The sequence below is a fragment of the Erinaceus europaeus genome, chromosome 14, assembly GCF_950295315.1.
Source record: "Erinaceus europaeus chromosome 14, mEriEur2.1, whole genome shotgun sequence".
Classification (NCBI taxonomy): domain Eukaryota; kingdom Metazoa; phylum Chordata; class Mammalia; order Eulipotyphla; family Erinaceidae; genus Erinaceus; species Erinaceus europaeus.
The window spans coordinates 67,759,533-67,785,031 of record NC_080175.1 but is presented as its reverse complement, the minus strand read 5'-3'; the positions used below and the strand labels follow the sequence as shown (position 1 = coordinate 67,785,031).

The window sequence follows — 25,499 nt, the reverse complement described above, 5'->3', positions numbered from 1 at the left end:
ATGTTAAGTGAGCTAAGTCAGAAAGATAAAGATGAGTATGGGATGATCCCACTCATCAACAGAAGTTGAGAAAGAAGAACAGAAAGGGACACTCAAAGCAGGATTTGACTGAATCTGTAGGAGGGCACCAAAGTACAAACCCTGGGATAAGGGTGAGGGTGGATGTTCGGCTTCCTGGGGAGGTGGCGGGGGTGGGGGGTGGGGTGGGAGTGAGGATGGATGGGACACAGTCTTTTGGTGGTGGGAATGGTGTTTATGTCCCCCCCCCTCAATTTGTAGTCATATAAATCACTAATTAATATGAGAGGGGATAAATTAATTGAACGTCTCAAACTTTAAAAATCACAGCCTGAGTCTTTTTAATAGATAGGCTGAGTCTTTGATATGTTGACTCTCTTAAAAGCTTAGACCAGGGAGAACAGAAGCAACGGGTGGCATAACTATATGCAAACAATGTCAAAGGACATAAATTATGGTGATGGTGTGTATGATACAGCAAATCCTAACAAAGGGAAATTTCAAAGTTAACCCAATTGACAAATAATGTGATTATAGCAATAACTATCTATTGTCTTCTTAAATCCTAAGACAGCAGGAACCTTCTGCTTCCTCTATAGAGCCTATATTTCCCCCAGTCCTGGAACCTCTAGGGTGGGGCTCACTTTCCTGCATGCTCCTCTAAATTCATACCAACTGACACTGCATCTGCTGATCCCAACCTAATCAATGCAATGAGTACCACCTCAGCATGCTTCACTTCAGACTGTCAGGCACGGAACGTCAACCCTTCAGCCTCATTACTTGGGTGAGACCTTTCCTTTCATAGTACTCTCTAATTCCTTTCCAGGAGGTTCACTTCCTAACAAAGTCTCAAAACCTAGATATAGACCAGGTCCCGTAAGATAGAGCGTATGTTCACACGTATCCATAAATTAGGGTAAAATATATACTTGAAAGCAAAAATACACAATAGTCTGTAGTGTGTCAGTATAATGTTCATAATGAAATAGTGTCTACTTAGACTTAGATACCCTCCTCACCTACATCCTATTACAGTTCTCTCACTCACTCCAAAGCTAACCTTATCAAAGCAAGGACTGCAAAAATTGAATAAGGGCAAGAGACTGGCATACTTTAATGATGCCCAAACAGACATGATGGGCCTAGACCTCGAATAAATCCCTCTCTCCATTGTTACCGGTCATCTGTATTAGGAACAACACAATAGACTCCTTTGTGGGCCCCCATAGGACCTTGCCCTCAACTTGGATCAACAGTGGTAGATAATGTTCCATCCTCCAAAGGGAGGATGGACAATATACTCTATGCTACACCTGAGGAAGATAGGTTCTGATATTGGGGCAGCTTGGAACGTTCCTACTTATGACCACAGAATATGAGCCCAGATCTACAGGGATGCAGAGGTCACATAGGCTCCTATGCTAAATATGGGCCCCAGATCACATCAAATTGATGGGGTTTACAATCAACAATATTTATACACCTTTCCCATATTAGGGAGCTACTCTCTTCCCTGATCCAGCTTTCTGGTCCTTCTGCCAGCCATGACATCATCTCCCCAGACAATAATTAGGATCCACCTGCATATCAGATTTCAGGCTCAGGCAAAAAACAAACAAACAAACAAACAAACAAACAACACTAGTATAGCCACAGGCCCTTTGGAGTATAACTAAAATATATCTACTAGCTATCTACAAAAGAGAGACCCCTCCCCTCCAACTCTTCATCTGCACTATTCCAGACTTTAGGTTCATGACTGGTCAACAATTTGTTTGGCTTTGTATGTTAGCTCTTTTTTTAATCACCGGGTTCCAGATGCTAGCAGGATGCCGACCAGAGTTCCCTGGACAGACAACCCCACCAATGTGTCCTGGAGCTCTGCTTCCCCAGAGCCCTTTCCCTCTAGGGAAAGAGAAAGACAGGTTGCGAGTATGGTTTGATCTGTCAACACCCATGTTCAGCAGGGAAGCAATTACAGAAGCCAGATATTCAACCTTCTGCATCCCACAATGACCTTGGGTCCATACTCCCAGAGGGTTAAAGAATAGGAAAGCTATCAGGGGAGGGGATGGGATACAGAGTTCTGGTGGTGGGAACTGTGTGAAGTTGTACCCCTTTTATCTATGGTTTAGTCAATGTTTCCTTTTTATAAATAAAAAATTAAAAAAAGAAAAAAGAATGAGAGGCTATTTATTTATTTATTCATTTATTTATTTTGCCTCCAGGGTTATTGCTGTGGTTTGGTGCCTTCACTATGAATCCACTGCTCCTGGAAGCCATTTTTCCCCCTTTTCTTGCCCTTGTTGCTTTATCGTTGTTATTATCGTTTTTATAGCTGTTATTGCTGTTGGATAGACAGAGAGAAATGGAGAGAGGAGGGGAAGACAGAGAGGAGGAGAGAAAAACAGATACCTAAAGACCTGCTTCACCACTTGTGAAGCGACCCCCCTGCAGGTGGAGAACTGGAGGCTCGAACCGGGATCCTTATGCCGGTCCTTGCGCTTGGTGCCATGTGTGTTTAACCTGCTCCGCTTCCAGTTATTTAAATATAATAACGGACATGGAATGAATGTACTGCTGAGAAATGAATTTTTGTTGTGTCACATGACATGTTGTGAAACTGTAACATCTCATCTTTTAACTGTTCTTACTTGGCTATAGAACAGAGAGATCCTGCTGTGTTGAAGATGGCAATCTAGTAGGAAAAAAGCTTTTGTTCTCTTGTTGCATTGTGACACTGAAACCAAACATTGCTTTCTGGTAAAATGAAATAGTTGCCTATGTAGAATTCCTTAGACTGGCATGGTATAGCCTATATCCAATAAGACAACACATGAGAAGACCAGTAGTGATTTTTGTTTCCATTAAGTACCGGTGGATCTGCTCCCAGGGATACAGATTCTGTTGGATGTACCTCAAGAGATCCATTTTCCCACCTGGTATTTCATATCTGCAAAGTACAGTGAAAATTTTCTTTTTTTTTTTCTTCTAAATTTTCATTATTATCTTTATTTACTTATTGGATAGAGACAGTCAGAAATTGAGAGGAAAGGGGGTGATAGAGGAGAGAAACAGAGACACTTGTTTTGTGTAATTGGCATTTCAGCAGTAAAATAAAGAAGACTTTATAAATTATGACAGTATTTCGGGAGGCCAGTGGCATTTATCTTCAGCTCTCTGAATCTGACATAAATGCATGACTATTAAAAATGCTGGCATGCTTTCCTAAGACAGCATATAGTCAGTCTTAGTGGATTTCATATCCCGAGTGACTAACACTACCAGTGAGGCTAATAAGATAGATTCTCTGTCCATTAGTCTCCTTGCTGATGACAGAACAACAGGTGGCTTTGGGAGCATTAAAGATCAAACGTTATGAACAGGACAAAGCTATACCCTCTGTCTGGCTGTATTCCAATTGCATTCTGTCTTTTATGTGGTGCCAGGGATCAGACAGACCCAGAATATCACACATACAAGGCCAGTACACCACCACTGACCCTCCTCTATCTCAGCCCAATTTTTATTTTTAATGATAGAGAGGGAGAAGAAAGAGGAAAAGGGAGAGGGAGAGAGAGAGACACCAAAGCACCACTCCACCACCCACTTGCTTTGTTTTTGCTGTTTTTATGCAGTACCGGGGATTGAACCCAGGGCCTCAGACAGGTAAGCAACCTAATCTAGTGATGACCGCCCCCACCTGCCACAACCCAGGGACACAGCCTCTCACCTTAGCTTCTCAGGTGACCTCTACGGTTTTGTTACAGATATTATGCAGTGATCTATGAGCTAGCAACAGTAGAGTACCTGGTGAGTTTGAACCCTCATGTACTCCCCCCCACCCCCCCAGTCAGAATCAGCATCTTAACAGATTATCAGGAATTTCCTATGTACTGTAAAGGGTGACAAACTGTGACCAGAACTTTTGAATCCCAGGCCTCAAGAAGCAAAAAGGTCATCTTCTTTATTACAACACCTACAACATGCACTCTGCCTTCTCTGAAATAGGCCACCAGGACATGTGTTTCAGCAATTAGGCGGAGCTTACTTCCTGTCTAGAGTAAAACCATCAGCATTTTCATTTTCAGTTACATAGATCTTCTAAGACAGAGAGACACCTGCAGACTTACTTTACGACTCAAAAAGCTTTCTTTCCCCCTGCAGGTGGGAACTGGGGACTCAATCCTGGGTTCTTGCACATTGTAACATGTGCACTCAACCAGGTGTGCCACAACCTGACCCTCCCCAGATACATAGGTCTTGATAGCTGTGAATACCATGACAATATGAAACACAGATGTAGAACAGAAGCCTCTGTGCTTATAAGACGAGATCATGCTTAAGGATGGAACTCCCCAGATGAACACCAGCACGTACATAGTGTAAAGTATGTCTTATTACTCCAGAGAAGGAAGCGACAGGTATACGTTATGCAGATGCTACAGCTGCTGTAAAAACAAACACAACTGTGTTCACTGCTGACACAAGTATCTGCAACAATAGGCAAGAGCAAGGAGCTTGCTGACCTGGCCCTCCATGCTTGTCCCTTGTGCTTGGTTCTTACCTGTTTGTACTCAGATTCTCTTCCAACCAAGACCTGCAGGATGTAGTTGACAGGGTCACCTTTCATGGGTGGCACCGTCTCCCATAGCACCTCGCATGAATTTCCTTCTAACTGCGTCACCCGAGGGGCTGAAACACAAACCCAGACATCTGTGCTCAGAACTCGAAGTGTCACATTAACAGGCAACGTTTTAGTGATACTAGAACCCAGAGAGTAAAAGGGTACTTATGTCTGCCTGGCAGAGACACTATTCCTCAGGCAGATAAGGTGGTGCAAAACCTTTGTTCATTACTCCATCACTACCTGCTTGGTCAGGACTGCATGCTTACTTTCCGGATGGCTACTGAACACATTCTATGATCAGGCTGTATGCTGGGGGATGCAAAAATAGGTACCACACACCCTGTTTTCTAGGAAATGAAGACAGGGGCGAGAGGAGGGTGGCATGGTATGGGACGAGTGTTTTTTTTTCTCTCTCTCTCTCTCATTTCAGGCAAACAAACCCTATTTTCATTCAATGAGTTGATATGCTTGTCATTTACTGCAGCCTGAGTAGACCTCGGGTAGACCTCAAGATCAGGGGAAGGGCATCTCCCCACTGAGGGCTGTGGGCTATGGGCTCGTTGTCAGTCACTTCCTAATCTGCAGGTAGGCAGCAAGGCCACCCCAGTCTTTCACACAGCAAGCTGTCCAGAGTCCCACATGGCACCAAGAACCTCTCCCTGCCCTCCATACAAAGCCTGCTGCTTGGGTCTGTTCCTTTGCTTGTCCCTCCAACCACTGTTGGGCTGAGAACAGCATGCTATTAAATGACGCCTCACAACCATTTCTACTTAAAGTCATTTATCAGGAGGACCATTATCAGAGAACCCATTTCCTAGCCTCCTCTTCTAGAACAGTTCCTTTGATTCTGTGTCCTGCTGATATTAAGGATACCAGGAGAATGTGTTTCCAGTCAGGGTGCAGCCTCCCACTCCCCAACCCCCCGAGTATCTTCACTCCTTCAGCAGGTGTATGCAGACCTTTGATGGCGGGGGGGATGCTCTTGGTGGTGCTAAACGTATAGGTGTCCGAGAAGGCCCCCTCCCCAGCCTCGCCAGCTGCCTGGATGCGGAAGGAGTAGCATGTGGACTCGGTCAGCCGCTGGACCTTGTAGGTGTGGCTGGGGCCTCGGTAGATGGAAATGAACCTGGAAGACAGGGGCAGATGTCATTAGCCAGTGGATTTGTTATTTATTTATTTTATTTTTTATTAGTATTTTACAAAACTGCAGAGTAAAGGGTACAATTCCACACCATTCCCATCACAAGAGATCTGTGAGCCCATTCCCTCCATTGGGAACTATAGTGGCTCTTCCAGGGTCACAGATATGGATTGACGATTCTTTTTTTTTTTTTTTTTTTTTGCCTCCAGGGTTATAGCCGGTGCTCAGTGCCTGCACCAGGAATCCACTGCTCCTGGAGACCATTTTTTCCCCCTTCTGTTGCCCTTGTTGTTTTATCATTATTGTGGTTATTATTGTTGTTGTTGCTGCTGCCGTTGGATAAGACAGAGAGAAATGGAGAGAGGAGGGGAAGACAGAGAGGGGGAGAGAAAGATAGACACCTGCAAACCTGTTTCACCGCCTGTAAAGCGACTCCCCTGCAGGTGGGGAGCTGGGGGCTTGAACCGGGATTCTTATGCTCGTCCTTGCGCTTGGCACCACATGCGCTTAACCTGCTGAGCTACCCCGCCTGACTCCCCGAATGTCTTTTCTTTTTCTTTCTTTCTTTTCATCTGCTCTCTCTGGGTCCTGATGGAATTGGGTTTCAGAGCTCTCTGGTCATCCTCTTAACATTTTTCTTCCTGTGGGAGTACTGATCAAAATTCTTTTTGGGGTGCAGAAGGCAAGAGGTCTGGCTTCTGTAATGGATTTTTTTATTAATGACAGGAAATTATGATCTATGATGCTAGCTTGTGGGGCTGAGTGGGCCAGTGTGGTTGAGGCTTGTCCATACTGTCTGCGTTAATATCTACCTAGTTCCCGAGCTGTGGTACACACACTTCAGTGCCTTCTGTACACTGGACTAACAGAATTAAAACCTAAGTACTGGTAAAGCCTAGAATGAAACCTCTTCTCATTAATTGATGTCTGGATTTTAGACACATCAGTTCAGGCTTTTAGTTAAGAAAAAAAAAATCTTTTTTTTCATGCTAGGCAATGAAGTCAGTGCTACTTTGGTGCCCAAGATCTAGAACGTGCTTGGTGCTTGAATTACCGAGGTTTAATTAGATAACCTATTCTAATTTTAACTGTTATCTATCTTTCCAGGAGCTTTCAAAGTCTCTCTTGTAAAAGCAGACATTTAAGTTTCCACATTACTTGATAAAGTATGTATACAGGGGGAAAATGTGGTGTCCAGAGTCAGTCACTGAGGTTCATCAAAATGCCAAAAAATAGCACAGGTGGGCTGGGCCATTCATGTTGTTTGAGTCCCTCTCCCATTCTGAACCAGGATTATTTTGCATCCCCCTGCTTGCTCATGAAGACCACAGAAGGCATGAACAGTAATAGGCCATGGCATTCTCAGTATTTCCCGCTAGGGTCTTGGAAAAAAAAAAATCAGTTTTTTTATTTTAATAGGGAAACTGGATTAATTAAGATGACATCCTCTTGTCATCATTTGTCTTTCTGTAGCTAATCTCAAAGCTTGTGGAAATAGCACACTTCCCATACATTATCCAGAATCTTTATCAGTTTCAGTACTGGGATTTAGTACTGGGTTGGTCCAGGAGCATTCTGAGAACTGCTACTTGAGTTCATCTAAACACACCGCCTTGTCTCTATACCAGTGGTCTGTGTCTGCCATTGTCACTGCATTTGAGGGCAGCTCTTGTCTTCAATACTGCTGGAAGCTGTTTAGAGACAACTCAAGATGCCCACTGCTTAGGCTGATTGGCTAGGGGCAAGCAGAATTCATGCACTCCTTCACCAAATCTTTCCAGAATGTTCGCTGCATGTCAGGCTATGGATTCAGAAATGCATCCCTATGGGTTAGTTGGTCTTGTCTACGTTTTCCGATGAACTTCCTTTGAATGGACAGTTGGATGGTTGGATGGATACAGGCTGAGAGAGTAATTTTTTTTTTAAATGAAAGTTAGAACCATTGCTTACTTTAAAATATCCTTGTATTCACTAGCTTTGCAATAAAGTTTTCACTTTCTAGCCATTCCACCTCTTTACTGTTTACTGTTTTGGTGTGTCCAGAAGCACCTTCTACTGAGGGTTGACCATTTTTTTTTACTTTAGGGAAAGCCAGAGTCCAGGCTGAAACCCACAGACAACATGGCAACCCATTCAGTGCTCCTGACACATTACCACCTTAGTGAAGGTCCCTGTACTAATGCCGCTGCAAATAGCTATTTATTATCTCACCTTCACTTCAGCTAGACTTTTAAATTTATTTTAATGAAAGACATAGAGAGAAAGATACACACACACACACACACATACACACAAGGGAGGGAGGGAGAGGGAGAGGGAGGGAGAGAGAGAGAGAGAGAGAGAGAGAGAGAGAGAGAGAGAGAGAGACACCGAGACTAGAGAACTGCATAGCTCTGGTTTATGGTGGTGCTGGGAACTGAACCTGGAATCTTAGAGCCTCAGGCATGAAAGTCTTTTTTTCGGAGTCAGGCAGTGGCACACCTGGTCAAGCACACACATTACAAGGACTTGGGTTCAAGTCCCTGGTTCCCACCTGTAGGGGGAAAGCCTCTGTCTCTTTCCCTCTATCTCCTCCTCCCCTCTGAATTTCTGTCTCTACTCAATAATAAATAAAGTCTTTTTGCATAACCATTGTGCTATCTCCCCAACTCAACCTCAATTAGAATTTCTTTTTAAAATTTTTTAATATTTATTTATTTATTTCCCCTTTTGTTGCCCTTGTTAAGACAGAGAGGGGAGAGAAAGACACCCGAAGACCTGCTTCACCTGCATGTGAAGTGACTCCCCTGCAGGTGGGGAGCTGGGGGCTTGAACCGGGATCCTTTTGCTTAACCTGCTATGCTATTGCCCGACTCTCAACTAGAATTTTTTTTTTATAGATTTTATTTATTTATGAGAAGATAGGAGGAGAGAGAAAGAACAAGACATCACTCTGGCACATGTGCTGCTGGAGATCAAACTCAGGACCTCATGCTTGAGAGTCCAAAGCCTTATCACTGCGCCACCTGCGGACCACTTAACTAGAATTTCTAACCAAATTATTTGCCATCAATTATACCACAAAACTGAAGTCATAGGAGAAGAAGCAAAAGTGCTCAATCTTGTTAACATATTTGCAACAAAGTCTGGTCCTTAAAAGAGTTTAGGGAGGATTTCTGGCAATGGTACTGTTGCCAGTCTTTCTGAGGCAGTGACACTCAGGCTCACAAATTTTCTGAAGCAGATCAAGTACTTACTTTGTAAAGTATGCTACACTGTGCCAACCATTTTCAAATGATTCAAAAATCTGTGATTTCAGGACTAGCTATTTTGGTCAACTTTGTGCTCTGCTCTTGTGCCAAGATGCATGGTACAAATAATTGGTAATAACAAAGACATGTCTGTTATTGGAGCATTTGCCCCCAGATAGTGTGACTTAGAAATAATGCAACAGAGGAGGCAAGGGCAGAGAGAACCACAAGAGTGGGGCTCAGGGGTAGAAGAGATGGGAAAAAAAATTAGTATTAGTTTCTTTTATAAACTGAAATCAAGTTATTGCCAGTTTCATGTTATTATTTTAACAAGGAAATTTCTTAAATGCACAAATAACAGACTCTAGTTAGACATTATACCAAGTCAATTTATATGTCAGAAAAATATAACCCTGGGCCAGGAGTTAGCTCACGCAGTTTGCTGTGTGCCTTACTATGCATCTGTGCATGAGGCCCCAATTGAACCCTGGCACCAGATGAAAGCACCTCTAGCACCAAAGAGAACTCCACTGACAATGGAGCAGTACTATGGTGACTCTCCTCTCTGACTAGAGAGAAAAAAGTCTGGGAGTGGAGGAATCACATATGCTCAAGGTCCCACTTACACACACACACACACACACACACACACACACACACACACACACACATTTTCTCTCTCTCCCTCTCCCCCATTTAAGATTTCTGAAAATGTGATCTTTATATGGTCAGAGCAATTTGGTGGGGGTTGGGCAATAGCGCAGCGGGTTAAGTGCACGTGACGCCAAGCACAAGGACCAGTGTAAGGATCCCGGTTCGAGCCCCCGACTCCCCACCTGCAGGGGAGGCGCTTCACAGGTAGTGAAGTGGCTCTGCAGGTGTCTTTCTCTCCCCCTTTCTGTCTTCCCCATTTCTCTCCGTTTCTGTCTTATCCAACAATGAACAACATCAACAATAACAGTAATAACCACAACAAGGGCAACAAAAGGGGGAAAAATGGCCTCCAGGAGCAGTAGATTCATGGTATAGGCACTGAGCCCCAGCAATAACCCTGGAGGCAAAAAAAAAAAAAAAAAGAAAAAACAAACAAAAAAAAGAGCCATTTGGTACTTTAAACCTGTTTCAAGGACTTAGATTTTAAAGACTTCATGTATGTATGTTCATAGCTGCATTATTCACAATAACCAAAGAGTGGAAGCAGCCTAAATGCCTGACAGACGACTGGCTAAAGAAGTTATAGGATATATACTCCATGGAGAACTACTATGCAATCAAAAAAGATGATTTTGTGCCCCTTGGGACAAAAAGTGGGATGGAACTGGAAGTGATTATGTTTAGTAAAATATGTAAAGAGATGAGAGACAACTGCCAGATGATTTTACTTCTATATGGAATCTAGAGATGGGACACACATGAAGAGACCCCTCCCTGTCCAGACTGTAATAGGGCTTGATCTGATTGCTTGCCTGCCAGCCCCAGCTCCTGCACAGTGAAGGCTTCAAATAAAGGCCTGTTGGTCCTGATGGGTGGTAATTCAACATGGAGGCACTGTGCCATTAGCCATCTTCCCATCACCCAGCAGGCCGACCCCCTTGACCAGCAGAGGACCCTGAGCACAAGCACCATAATTGCCCTCCAAGGACACCTGTGGCATGGACATCGGGCCCAAGCCATTTCTATGGCCATCAGTGTAGCTGCCCACCTGTCACCTCATATGAACCTACAGAACCCCTGCTCAGGCTTTCGAGCACTTTAACCAGTGGCCAGGCTCTGTTAAAGCAAGTTGATCTCTCTCTCTCAGAGACAAAGAGACCCTCTTTTTTCTTTTTTAGACAGAGAGAGACCACACACCAAAACACCCTCCAGTGTGGTGAGGGCCTGGCTCCAACCTGGGCTTTGCACACGGTAAAGCAGCATGCTATACAGGTGAGCTATTTCACAGGTCCAATTTCTCTTTCTTTTTCTTTCCTTTTTATTTATGAAAAGGAGACATGGACAAATCCATAGGATAAGAGGGGTACATAACTCCACAATTTTTCTTTCTAAACATGTGACACTGCCTCTTGACTTTCTATTACAGCTAACATTTATTTTTGAGCGCAACAACAGTAGCTTCTGCTTCTAACAGCAGCAAAGACAAGAAAAAAATTAAGAAAAATGTAATAAAAATATATATAAGCCGACATGAAAAGGACAATGCAGTTCTGTAAGGTTTTCTAGGAGGCAGAAAAAAGAAGCTTTTTTTTTTTTTTCTTTAGAGCCAGTGATTCATGTCCAATCTCTTGGTGGCTTCTCTAAAAGGCTCCGTAGGTTAACACCCTGTGGTGAAAACTGCTCAGAGAGAGATTAAAAATATCCATCAAATATTTGTTTTACACAGACTGAATTAATTCTTTTCTTCCTCCTAAAATTACTTTAAAAGATTCATTAATGAGTAAGCCAAAGGCATTTGGTTATATAATTAAACATGCTACATATCCCAGGATCTGATAAAGACTGAAACATTTTTAATGCAACCAAGAACTTGAGCTGAGCCCATGGCCTGGCGTGAGGAGGCTGATGGGTAGTCATCTGGTCCCCTTCTGTCCTTCTGTTGAAGGGAAAATTAACCCGAGCAGGAAAGCCCCATAGCCCTTGGAGTTTCAATCACGGATTTCTTCCCTGATAAGCAGATACCTATACCAGGCTGAAGTAAATACTATTCCCCTGATTTATCTGAAGAATGCTTGGACTTGGGTAGATATTAGGAGGATATTTGATATTCTGAGATAAATATTACCTATTTTCTACTAATCTAAAATCTGGAGAAGCAGAGTGGTCAAAACTAGTCAACAATGCTAGTTCTTTTTTCTTTTTCTTTTCTTTTTCTCAGAGACAGAGGCAGAAAGGGAATGAAAAGGATGAGAGCACCAAAAATTCCTTCAATGCAGTAGGGGTTGGGCTTGAACCTGGGCTGCACACATGGCAAAGCAGCGCCCTATCCAGGTGAGCTATGTTGTTGGCCCAGCAGGAGCGGTGAAGCAGGTCTGCAGGTGTCTCTCTGTCTCTCTCCCTTACTAGCTCCCCCTCCCCTCTCAGTTTCTCTCTGTCCTGTCAAAATAAAAAGGAGAAACTAGAAGGAGGCAGGTTTTTGTTTACTACCTACCTGCTGTCCTAAATCCTCTGGCTCAACAGCAGGTCATTTCTACTGATTCCTCAAAATGACTTCACCTGCTGACCTGAGATGGCCCATGGTCAGCTCAGGGCTGTACATGTCACGAATCAAACCGGGGCCTATGTATAGCAGCTTGTGGGAAGTGCCGTTTAGCTCTATTCCCTAACGATGGCATGTCATAGCCTCCCCTCCCTTATTCCTGTGTGTGTGTCCCCTATGCTTCTGACGTGGTATTTGGGAACAGGTAATGTTCAGGTCAGGGATGCCAGCAATTCCCCCCCCTGCCAAGAACACCAAGTCCTATGACTTCTCTGCAGAAGTAGATGGCAGCATTTGGGGACACTGCAGGTGGGGAATATGCATGTCCTAAACCCTTTAAAAAATGCTGATAAACATCTGTGTTTTCACACTGAGCAGGAAAGTACCCAGAGCAATTTCCAATTGACTAATACAAAAAAGGGTCAGAGTGTTGCACCCAAGTAAAAGACTCTGGGGTGGGTGGGATGGAGAGAGCACATGTCCAAAAAGGATGACAGAGGACCTAGTGGGGGTTGTATTGTTATATGGAAAACTGAGAAATGTTATGCATGTACAAACTATTGTATTTACTGTTGAATGTAAAACATTAATTCCCCAATAAAGAAATTAAAAAAAAAAAAAGTAAAAAAGGGTCAGAAGGCCCAGGTGGTGGTACAGCTGGTTGAGTGCACACATTATAGGGAAGAAGGACCTGAGTTCAACACCCCACTCCCTTACCTGCAGGGGAGAAGCTTCATGAGCGATGAAGCACTGTTATAGTTGTCTTTCCCCCCGATCTTCCCCTTCCCTCTCAGTTTCTTTCTGCTTTTATCCAAACCACTGCTATCTCACCAGCCGCCATACTTTTTGTTGTTACTGTTATAAGTCACTACTAGGCTGCTACCTTTGCTTCATGATCCTAAAGAATTAAGGTGTGCAATTTGCTACAGAAAAACTGTATCTTCTAGAAGTCTTGGTATCAAGCAACAAAGAAAGGAAGAAAGTGCCCCCAAAGGAAGAATATAAGACCAATGGTTGGATAGGAGGGAGCCTTTGACTCTAGGCCATAAATACCAGGAGGAGAGGAAGAAGCTGGGGGAGGAGTAGCCAGGAGAGAGGGCTGGGGAGGAGATGAGAGAATGTAGCCCAGTGGAGCAGAAGAAGTGGGGGTGGACTCACCAGGGGGAGAAGGAGAGACAAGGGTGTGTGTGTGTGTGTGTGTGTGTGTGTGTGTGTGTGTGTCAATAAAAGCCTATTTTCATTTAATTAACATGTTGGTTTTTATGGTAACCTTGTGGAGGTAATAGCATTGAACCAGTGATTTTTTTTTATTTAATTTTTAAAATTTTTATTTATTTTTTTTTCCCTTTTGTTGCCCTTGTTGTTTACAACCATTGATTTATATACCTATATAGGCAAGAGCCCTCTGTCTCTATGGTTGCCTGAGCTCTCCCTGCGGCAGCTGTGTTCTGCACCTCTTTCCCCGTGAACAGACAGTGCATGGCCATGTCGAACGCAAAGCCCCTGAGGCTGCTGGCTGGGAGAAGCCTGTCCCAGGCATGAAGGCCGACTTCATGGAAAGCAAGAGGTAATTAATTATCCATCCCAAGGGGTCTTCCTATGCCATGCCACAGGCTTGCTCTAAAATACCCTGAGTACTTCTAAAACCTGAAAACATTCCTGGAATTTCTGTTCCGTGGGCATCGGTGCTGGGTATAGTGACCCTGAGGGCGAGGGTGAGAATTAGTGTCCACTTGTATTCTGTGAGGATGGCACAACATTTCATCTCAACAGTATGGACAAATGCCATGGCACCACGACACCTTTCAAACGGGCGAATTAATCTTGTTATTAGAATCTCTGTATTAAATTAAAGAGCATAATGACATGTTTACTTCGGGTGTTTATATATATTTTCATATGTAGAAAGCTAAGATATCTCATTGTGTGTGACTGATTTGTAGACAATCATTCTATGGCCAGACAAATCTAATTTCAGTATTTTTCTTTCCCCATTGAAATTAAATAAAATCTGTTGTGTTGTCTCCTTATTGCTCCATGTTTAACTTGTTTTCCCAGTAAGAAGAACTTCTTAAAAGATAGGGGCATATGCCTCATAAGACTTAGCAAATAGTGGGATTTCAAGAGAAAGCCTCTGATTGAGTGACCATAATCTAATGAAAAAACAATTCTATAAACCACCAAGCTCTGCTCTAGAGTCAGTGACCTTAGAAGGGAATTTTTTTTTTTTGGGGTGTGTGTGTGTGTGTCTGTGTGTGTGTGTGTGTGTGTGTGTGTGTGTGTGTGAAATGCTTGAATACACTGAAACAAATGTTCCTTCCATTCAGGGAAAGAAAAACTTCCAGCATAGCAAGTCCAAAATTCCAAAAAACTTATAGGACTTTGAGGTTGATTTCCCTGGAGGAAAGATTTTTTTCCCCCGGAGGCAGTTGGGGGTGAGGAATCCCTTCTATTTACATCACAGTTAACAGAAACATTCCCTATTTAAAATTACTAGATGAAAAAGTGGCATTTAATTGAAGATAGACCCAAGGTACATTTTTTCCCCTGTGCTCTGGACATTTTATCTTCAGTGTTCATCCAAATATCCTAAGTTCTAATTCCTCGTTTCCACTTTTAATAGCTTCTGCATGATGTTACAAGATCAGGACCCTTTTAAGGCCCATCCAATTTGCTGCTACCTTCTCTTTTTCTTTTCTATGGGTCAGCTCTGGCTCATTCTACAAAGAGAATGAGAAGTGACTGTGGCTCATCTTCCTGTCACTTTAATAACTTTCTGAGAGCACAGAGGCTAATCTGATTTTAAAAAGACAAATCTGGATGCTAGCTCATAGAATTAAGAAAAATACTGTTCGTAATGCTAGGTTTCCCTAAATCAACACTTAAATTTAAGCAAGTCATTAATTTAACAAGGCCAACCCTGGGCTGTTTGTTGTTTAGAGTACGGACTGATCACTCTCTGGCATATTCAAAGTCTCATGACAGAACAACACTGGGACAAGTACTCAGGGCACTTATGTTGAGCATCTGTGCAGCTCTCTGTATGAAGCCTGGGTAGGGAAGGGGTCTGTGGGAGGTGGAGCTTTCTCTCCCACATTCCTGGAGGTCACCGTGGCCCTTTAACACAGTCAGATATAATCTGGCTTTGACCCTGGTTCTAACACCAGCTTCAGCCACGTTCGTGGACTTTGCCTTTAAAATATTTTTAAATTAACTAATTAATTAATTATTGGATAAAGACAGAGAGAGACCGACAACCCTGCTTCACCACTCATGAAGCTTTCCCCCTGCAAGTGTTGACCAGGGGCTTGAACCTGGGTCCTTGCACATTGTGAGAGTTTAACCAGGCATGCCACTGCTTGGCCCTCTGGGCTTTGATTTTTAAAAACCAGTAAAACTAGATGTTCTTCAAGGAAGCTTCTATCACCAAAACACGAGTCCAACAAATTATCATGGTTTGCTCACAACTTTGTCCAAATGCTAGTTTTATATGTAGATCCTGCTTTCTGTTACCAACCCCAACCCCACCATCAGGAATCCCCTGACAGTTAAGACCATGAGCCTGTGGACCAACAGCTCAAACCCCCACTGGCTCCCAGCACTGTGAGGTGAGCAGGATGATCTGTGAGTGAGGATGGGTTCAGTCTTCAAGGAATCTAGCCCCTGATACCTGGCCTCTGCTTTCCCCAAGCTCCTGGAGCATTCTCTGCAATGGCCCTAACATGCTACAGCCTGGAGGCAGACCCCTGAGGTTTCCTCTGCCTTGGTCTCTGCTCAAGGCCTCTCTCAAATAGTGCTTTCTACACAGCAGGTTTCCATGGCTCTTGAGGAGGGAATGAGGGACAGACAGATAGAATTTTCTGTGTTAGCTGGACCCCCTTCCCCATGGGAAGCAATAAGATGGTGCACTGCATACAGGGGAGAGGACAGAGAGAGGACAGAGAGACCTGCACGCCAGCCATGGCCCTGGGATCCAACAGGCTGTCCTGGATGTGCGAAAATCTCCCATTTCTGCCACTTTCGTTCTCTGATTTGGGCTTTGGTTCTGCCTCTCAATCTTCTTCTAGCGTTTGCCTCTCAATGAATCCTAACTACAGTTTGGCTGCCCACCTTCTGATCTGTCATTCCTGAGAAAATGAGGTTAGGTTAAATCAACCTTGTGTGAAAAGCTAGATTTGATTTTTGTCACCAAGAGTGCTTCCTGAGCAGAAAATCTTATAAGTCTGTGATTTGCTCCGGTTAATTCAATATTGCCTTGCCTCTGGTGACAGGGCACTGGCTCCAGCTGAACACCACCACAGATGTCTCACAGTGGTAAACATGTTTGTCCTGGTGGTTACTGAATATATAAAGCAGTGACAGCTCTTCCCGAGTCTTACTTCCCTCTGCACTGGTGACTAATGGGGCACCATTACGCAGCGTGGTCTCACCATTTGACACTTTTCTTTTTAGACAGTATCTGGCTTAATGAAAGGAAAAACAAGCACACACATACATTATCACCCATCACTGAGGAAACTCCAGAGGGAGAGTGGAACCTGCAGCTACAGAGCAGAGCTTCCAATAAGGGGGAAGGGTGCTTATTAAAAAAGAAATACTCCGGGGGTTGAGTGGTAGCTCACCAGGTTAAGCACACATACTTTTGAAGTACCAGGAGTAGCACAAGGATCCCAGTATGAGCCCCCGGCTCCCCACCTGCAGGGGGTCGCTTCATAAGTGTTGTGAAGCAGGTCTGCAGGTGTCTATGTTCTTCTCCCCCTCCCCCTCTCAATTTCTCTCTGTCCTATCCAACAACAATAACAGCAACAACAATGGGGGAAATATTCCATTACTACTATTATTACTTCACTGTTGTAGGTTGACTTTTTGACAGGCAGAAAGACAGAGTGGGAGACCTCACAAGACCAAACTTTCCCCCATTGCCTTAGTATGTGGAGTGCAGGGGGCTTGAACCCGTGCTGTGAAGCAGGGGAGCTATCTTGTGGGGCCAGCAACACATGATTTATTTATTCAGGAGAGGGAGGGGAAGTGTGTGTGTGGGGGGAAGCAAAGCATCACTTTGGCATATGCAGTCCCTGGGATGTAACTCAGGACCTCAAGCTTGAGAGCCCGAGGCTTTATGCGCTATACCACCTCCCAGGCCTCAAGGATGAATGTTGTTTTTTATATTTAATTTTTCTTATTAAAATTTCTCAAGGTTTTGAAAAACAGTTCTTACCTCCCCAACTAGGTCCTCCTCCACCATCACGCACCAGGACCTGAAAGCTCCTCTCCCACCCTCAGAGTCCTTTACTTTGGTGCAACACACCAAACCCAGTCCAAGTTCTGTTTTGTGTTTCCCCTTCCGTTCTTATTTCTCAACTTTTGTCCATGAGCAAGATGATCCCTTATTTATCCTCCTCTTTCCAGCTTATCTCACTTAACATGATTCCTCCAAGCTCTATCCAAGATGAGGTGAAGAAGGTGATTTCATTATTCTTAATAGTAGTATTCCTTAGTATTCCTCAAGTAGTATTCCTTATGTATGTAGACCACAGCTTTTTCGGCCACTCATCTGCTGTCGGGAATTTGGGTTGCTTCTAGGTTTTGGCTATTACAAATCGTGCTGCTATGAACACAGGTATACACAACTCTTTTTTGGATGGGTGTGTTGGGTTCCTTAGGATATATCCCCAGGAGAGGAATTGCAGGATCATAGGGTAGGTCCATTTCTAGCCTTCTGAGAGTTCTCCAGACTACTTTCCCACAGGGGTTGGACCAATTTACATTCCCACTGGCGGTGCAGGAAGGTTTCTCTGCCCCTACACCCTCTAGCAAGTCAGCAAGGCTCTGTCCCTGAGCCTAGACCTTCACCCTGACTGCTCACCTTTTGTTCCTGTCTTCCAGCTGCAGTGTGTACACCGTGTCTTCAGCAGCATGCAGCTTAGGGCTGCTGTCCCCCCACTTTAGCTTCAGGCTCTGAGGCCCTGCTGCCGCGCACTCCAGCCTGGGAGGCAGGGGGGGTAATGGCCGAGTCCTCGCCTTGACCAAAGGACTGAATGGTCCTGCTCCAATCTCATTGACGGCTTGGATCCGGATCCTGGGGAAAGAAGAGGAATGAATAACACATGTTGCAGGCTTAACAGAGCAGCGAGGGATTCCTTGTTGGCAGTGAACAGTGTGGAGCATTTCCAACCTGCCCGTAATGCAGTTATCATGGGGAAAGAAAAAAAAAGAAAAAGAAAAAGAAAACAATCTCCTTTAAGACAAATGGAGACCTGAGCAATACAGGGTGAGGGAAGAGCACATTGCCATGATGTCTCCTAATTCTTTAATTTAAAAGAAAAGTCTGTTGTCTGAGGAAAGACACTTAAAGGCATTTTTTTTCAGTGATTTAATACTGATTTGCAAAATTATAAGATAGCAGGGGTATAATGCCACACTGTTCCCACCACCAGAGTTCTGTGTCCTCATTCCCTCCACTGGAAACTGCAGAAGTTCTCCCAAGGTCACAGACACGGGTTGACTATTATTTCTGTATCTATCTTTTTGCGCCCCACCCCCCTTTTCCTATGATCCTGCCTTGTCATCCTTTCTAAGTCACACCTACCCCTATTACTACTTCCGAATGCCTTTCCTGTTCTCTTTCTGATGGAATTGGAGTTCAGTGTCCTTTGGTCATCTTCCCATAACATTTCTCCCCCTCTGGAAGTGTGAATCAAAATGCTTTTTTGGAGTTCAGGAAGTGGGAGTTCTGGCTTCTATAGTTGCTTTTCTGCCAGATGTGGGTGTTGGAAGGTAAATCCAGACTCCCAGGCTACTTTTATCTTTCCCTGGTGGGGTAGGGTTTCCTCCTAGTTACTCTCCAGCTACCTCAAATTTCAGTTTTGGATGTTAGTGGGCTATGAAGAAGAAATAAAATAGAACAAGTGCAATTCTTCCACACTGAACACAGCTCAATAAAATAAATGGAACAACTATTTAAAAACTCCGCCCCCCCCCCCAAAAAAAATTAGTAGTTGGGGGGCTGGGAAGATGGGGGGTAGAATCCATACTTTCACCAAGCCAGAAGTGAGCCCATCCTTTTTCTCCTCTATTATCTCCTACCTGGGACTCAGGAATTCTCAGTTTACTAGGGATTAAGGAAACTTCTTCAACCTGAAAAGGGTACCTACAGAAATCCCTCCAGCTAACAACACACGGAACGGTGAGAGACTAACAACTTTCCTTGCTGGGGAAGTCACCCAGATGGTGGAGCACTGGGCTTGCAGCTGAGTTCCTGGCTTGGCCCCTGGCTCTGCATAGGCCAGAGTAGGGATCTGGCTCCTCTCTGCTTTGTCCTATGTAGAAGACTGCTGAAAATATTGAAGAGGACCAGAACTGAGACACAGATACAGTGTTCATGAACTGGGAAGCTCTATATCATAAAACTGTCAATTCTCCCCAAGTTGATCTATCAATCAGTTCTAATAAAATTCTAAAAGACATTTTCCTATTAGCAGACATAGATAAGTTGATTCTAAAAGTTATGTGAAAAGGCAAAAGAACTGAAATTCCAACACAGAATTTGGAAAGTTGGAGGCCAGGCAATGGTGCACCTGGCTAAGTGTACAAGGACCCAGTTCACACCCCTGGTCTCCGTCTGCAGGGAGAAAGCTTCATGAAGGGTGAAACATGGATGCAGGTATCTCTCTGTTCTTTCCCTCTCTTATCTCTCCACCCCCTCTCAATTTCTCTCTGTCTCTATCTAATAATTCAAAGATTTTTAAAAGTTAAAAAATATATTAAGAAGTTGGAAAGTCAGTTGAGGATGATATTATTGAGTTATATTGAGTATAAAATCACAATAATAAGGACAGAGACAGACACACAGATCAATAAAGCAGACAGAGACTCTAGAAATAGATCTACACAAATCTGGCTGACTGGTTTTTGACGAATGTGCAAAAACAGCTCAAATGAAAAAGAATAGTGTTTTGAACAAATATATATCAGTAGGGAAAAATATCTCTCAATTTAAACCCTATATATTATAAAAATAGCAAAATGAATCATAGATCTAAATATAAAATATAAAGCTTTAAAGAATTTGTTTTTTAAATTTTTTTATTATTATTTATTTTCCATTTTATTGCCCTTGTTTTACTTTTGTTGTAGTTATTATTATTGTTGTTATTGATGTCATCGTTGTTAGATAGGACAGAGAGAAACAGAGAGAGGAGGGGAAGACAGAGGGGGGAGAGAAAGATAGACACCTGCAGACCTGCTTCCACTTGTGAAGTGACTCCCCTGCAGGTGGGGAGCCAGGAGTTGAACAGGTATCCTTACGCCAGTCCTTGTGCTTCACGCCATCTGCGTTTAACCTGCTGCACTACCGCCCGACTCCCTGTTTTTGTTTTTGTTTTTGCCTCCAGTCACTGGAACTCAGTGCCAGCATGATGAAACCACCACTCCTGGTGGTCATTTTCCCCTTTTTCTCCCCTATTTTGTTTGGTAGGACAGAGAGAAATTGAGAGGGGAGCAGGAGTTAGAGAGAGCGTGAGAAAGACAGATACCTGCAGATCTGCTTCACTACTTGTGAAGCTTTCCACCTGCAGGTGGAGAACGGGGCTTGAACCTGGGTCCTTGTGCGGGTCCTTGTACATAGTACTATGTGCACTTAAACAGGTGCACCACCTCCTGGCCTCCAAGGAGAAAATATGTTTTACCTAAATTTAGGTGAAGCATTCTTAGGCATGTGAAAAGCAAGGTTCATAAAAGGAAAACACTGAAAGGCTGACCTTTGTTAAAATTAAAAACTTTTGTACTATAATGAACACAAGCTATAGACTGGGGGAAAATATGTGCAAATTCTGTATCTGATAAAGAAATACTCAGGATGTATATAGACCTTTGTACAATTCCCAGTAGTTAGGAAAATCAACCTAATTAAAAACTGCATGAAAAGACTAGAAGAAAACATTCTACCAAAGAGAACAGACACACAGCAGATACACATACGGAGAGCGTTCAACATTAACTATTATGAAAATGCAAATTAGAATTATAATGAGATAGCATTAGGCTCCTATTAAAATGACCAAAATAAATAACATTTAGCACCAGGCTTCCCAGGGTAAGAAGCAAAAGAACTCTCATACTTTGCTGCTGAGAAGTTGAAATGGTATAGCCACAGGGCAAACAATTTTCTTATAAAGTTTAATACACACTTATCATATGACCTAGCAATCCCACTTCTTGATTGTTATGCTAGAAAAAAATTGATGACCATATAGAAGCATACACATGTTTATAGCAGCTCTGTTTATAATCATCTCAAAATGAATATCTGACTCCCAGTTCGGAATGTGGCAAATACTTATATCTGACAAAGTGCAAAAAAAAATTATATTGTAATAGGAGTCTTACATTTCCCAGATTCTATTATTCTAGAGGCCACATCAAGTTATGTACAGATAAGGCTGTGTAATTCTCAGTGTAACACTGAAAGATTAAAATAAACTCTTCCTTTTCCCCTAAGCTCAAGCCTTGCAAAACAGTCTTATAGTATTAATATAAGAGTTTTCCCCCTCTGTGATTGGGAAGGAAGAGCTTTTTGGCAACTGGAGAGAAAATATCTTTTCTAAAACCTGTTTGCTATGTTAGTAGAGGCTGCTATATCCTCTTTTCTATCAGGACAAGAGGATTAACTCAAGCCTCAGTCCTTTTTCAGTGGTACGACCGACTACTTTACCTATAGGGATTAAATTAAGGTCCTCTGGTATCCAAACCACCACTCTTTCCCTTTACTCTAGAAATAGGGCATTCAAGAACTCAGACATCAGATGGTTTGTCCATCTGTCTGTCCACTGTCCTTTGGAGTTGAGCTCACTTTCACTCCAAGGAGATCCTACCATTATTGCTCAGTGCAGTCCAAATGGTCCTTAGCTACCCTATTTTTCTATTAATTAAGTGATTTTTATTCTTACCTACTTTCTTAGCAGTGATTTAGTAATGCCTTAGCTGCTTTAGTTAACAAAGGGATGTTAGGGTTTCTCAGGATAGTTCTATACATGAAAAAATATGCTAAGAGATCTGAGTGACTTGTAAGAATAATAATTGCAAAAAAAAAGAGTTGAAGATACACATTTCAAGATTCAAAAATAAATGTAGATTTGTTTTATGATTTCTTTGGTACATCCACTTATTTCCCCAAAATCTTCATAGCAATTTGATAGATACTGAGTTTCTCGTATCTATAACAGCAGAGCTTTTTTAAAAAAATGTGTTTTTAGTGTGAGAGAGAAAGAGAGACAGAGACAGAGATATCAGGGCCACTCTGAATATGCAGTGCTGGACACTGACGCCATGCAAACTCTGGTCACTACCTTCTGAACCACTTTCCTTATGTTTCTCTAAGGTTTTCCTGAGGAACAATTGGTAGGCAAGCAATCACAGCATTAAATATCAAAGACAGAGACACACTACCACCGCTACAAAATAATCCTTTAAGGGCTAGCTGGGCAGTGATGCACCCGTCGACTGCACACACTACCAGGAGCAAAGGCCTGGGTTTGAGCACCCTCACTTCTTATCTGCAGAGGAGAAGCTTCATGAGAGGTGAAACTATATGCAGGCCTCTCTCCCTCTCTCTCTCTCTCTTTCCCTCCCTTCCTCCATTTGTCAATTTCCATCCTGTTAAATGATAATAATGATGATGATGATAATGATGATAATAGCCTCTTAGTCATCTGGTTCAAAGGCTCAGTGCACTGTGGTACCTCATCTTCTCATCAACAACATAATATGGGCCACATACAGCTGCAACTCCAGGCACAAGGGCATTTCATTTTGAGCCACATTTCCCACTCAACAGCCATTGACTCTTGCCAGTGACACAGAGATTCAGAAGAGTCAACACATTTGTTTTCACATTATTTAAACAGATTTGGCCCTGGAATCAACTACCTAGTATTTTAGATACTCACTTTCGACGGCCCTACATTTTAGCAAAAACACATATAATTAGATGTAACTGTGTGAAAAACTGCCCCCCCCATGTATCTGAAGCACTCAACCTAGTTTAATTAGTTTTAATGATAAAATGAACCCTTGGATTTGAGATAAGGCTGAGAAACTGATAAAAGTCGATGAGGTCATGTCTTCTTGCATACTGGTGCAAATATTCATAACTCTAGGAAACTACACAAGTTGAAAGAAGGGTGCTACCATTTGCTTTATTTTAAAAATGCAGTAAGTGGAAATAATTCCCTAATTCAGTAAGCACTCACACAGGGTAATGAACAAACACCAACAGGAAGAACAGCTCCAAGAAGTCACTACAGAGAAAAAAAAAAACAAAAAAAACCTGACTTCAAAATTTTTTAAAGTTAATCCCAGACCTGAACTTGAAGTTTTCTTCCTTCCTTTATCTCTCTTTCTTTCTTTCCTAGCTCTCTCTCTCTTTTTAAAAAAATGTTTATTTATTTAGTTAGTTATTCCCCTTTGTTGCCTTTGCTGTTTTATTGTTGTAGCAGTTATTATTGTTGTTGTTGATATTGATGTCATTGTTGTTGGAAAGGACAGAGAGAAATCGAGAGAGGAGGGGAAGATTCAGAAAAGGCCTTCTGGAAGGTAGCCCGAGTTAGATCAGATAGTCTAATTCATCCTTTTCTTCAACTGAGTTCCCTTTCCTGACAATCTTTGGATACCAGTGCCATGCCTGTCTCATGAAAAACAAACCCCATCCAGTGCCTCCCAGCAGTTAGGGAACAATGCTGGATTTATTTGCACAGTCACCTTTGCCCATAATCTGGTCACAGACCAACCCATCTCTTCCCCTCTGAATACTGACATTGGTGTTTTCCTAATATGTGACAGGTCCCAGATGAGCTGCCTGAAGTGTTACTAGAAATATTCTATTAAATAGTCCAAGTTACTGTTTCCATTTTACAGACCCAAAGACTGAGTCCCCAAGAGTTTAGCAAACATGCCTGAGGCCAGAGAACAAAGGATTAGGATCATGGTAAAGGACTGGCTCCAGCCGGTTACTTCTGCACCACACACAGCTTGCCTCCTCATCTTGTCAGGACGAGGTGATTTGTGATTCACTTCTGGGCAGACAAATGTAGCGCCTGACAAATAACAAGGCCTCAACGGGCGCTATTTTCATCCCCATTTTATCTAGCAAAAACAGAACAAAAAAACAAACCATAAAAGAACATAACAAATCAACCTCATCAGTCCACCTTAAGTTTTAGTTGTTTGCCAGCTCAGTGTGAGTCAGACATATAATGAGGTTGCCTCCAAAAGTGATCCCAGGCAGCTGCCTAACTGCTCCGTGCAGAAAGCCAGGAAGGAGACAAGCTCCCTCTGCTCAGGGCAGTCTGGGGTGTGGCTCATTTCAGAGGCCACCAAGGAACAGAACTCTTGGGGCTGGGTGGTGGCACACATGTTACAATACCCAAGGACCTGGGTTCAAGCCCCTGGTCCCCATCTGCAGGGGGTTAGCTGTGTGTGTGGTGAAACAGGGCTTCAGGTGTCTCTTTCTCTACCTTCCCTTTCTCTCTGACTTTTGTCTTGTTTTTTCAGATTTTAAAAATACAACTGCAATAATTACAGTGAAATACAGAATGAATATTTCCAGGAATTAGACGTGTAGTTTTGCTCCAGTCAACTTACAGCTCACCTTGTTTTTTTTTTTTCTGTCCCTTAAATTGGTTAAAATATAAGTGAACAAACAGATCATTATGTTCTAGATAAAAATGTGAAAAACCAAACATTCTAAACCATAAGACTTGGATAAAGGACTTGCTTCTTTTGTATGATTTTTTTTTTTTAAATCTTCAGTAATGACACATTGTTCACACACTGGGTTTATTATTTCTCTCTTGCTTGAAGAGAATTATATGCCTCTATCACAAACCTAGACTGACAAAAGGAATGCTTAATGGCTCCTTCTCTTTGGCTTTTTCGAGAATTTCCTATTGGCCACAGTTTGGTTGGAATTACAATACTGTTTTTAAAGGCATTACTTTTAGGTTTAGAATTGAGTTTAAAACTGAATCTGTGTATAAGTTTGAATAGAGAGAGAGAGAGACTAAATGATATTTAGAACAAGAGACACGGGCAGTAGACAGCTCACCTAGGGGAGCCCACACTTTGCCAAATGAAAGATGCAGGCTTTTATGCGTAACACTGACTTGGAGAACATTTGCAAAGGAAAAGTGATCTAAACCCACTAGTGCTGACTAGGATTTGGTAGACTCAGAGCTGGGGTGGCTTCTCATCTTGTAATACCAAGCCATCTCCTTCCACCAAGCCTGT

General features: G+C 42.8%; 1 protein-coding gene across 3 annotated transcripts in view; it reads right to left on the bottom strand.

Annotated features, from left to right (window-relative positions):
* Nucleotides 1-25,499, bottom strand: part of FNDC3B (fibronectin type III domain containing 3B) — a 296,399-nt gene that overhangs the window by 6,329 nt on the left and 264,571 nt on the right. For all 3 annotated transcript variants that reach the window (XM_060171958.1, XM_007517927.3, XM_060171959.1), the window contains exons 23-25: nucleotides 18,082-18,294; nucleotides 5,611-5,777; nucleotides 4,589-4,716 (exon numbers count right to left, since the gene is read on the bottom strand). In XM_060171958.1, coding sequence (XP_060027941.1) covers nucleotides 4,589-4,716; nucleotides 5,611-5,777; nucleotides 18,082-18,294 — 508 coding nt within the window. The remainder of the gene's footprint in view (nucleotides 1-4,588; nucleotides 4,717-5,610; nucleotides 5,778-18,081; nucleotides 18,295-25,499) is intronic.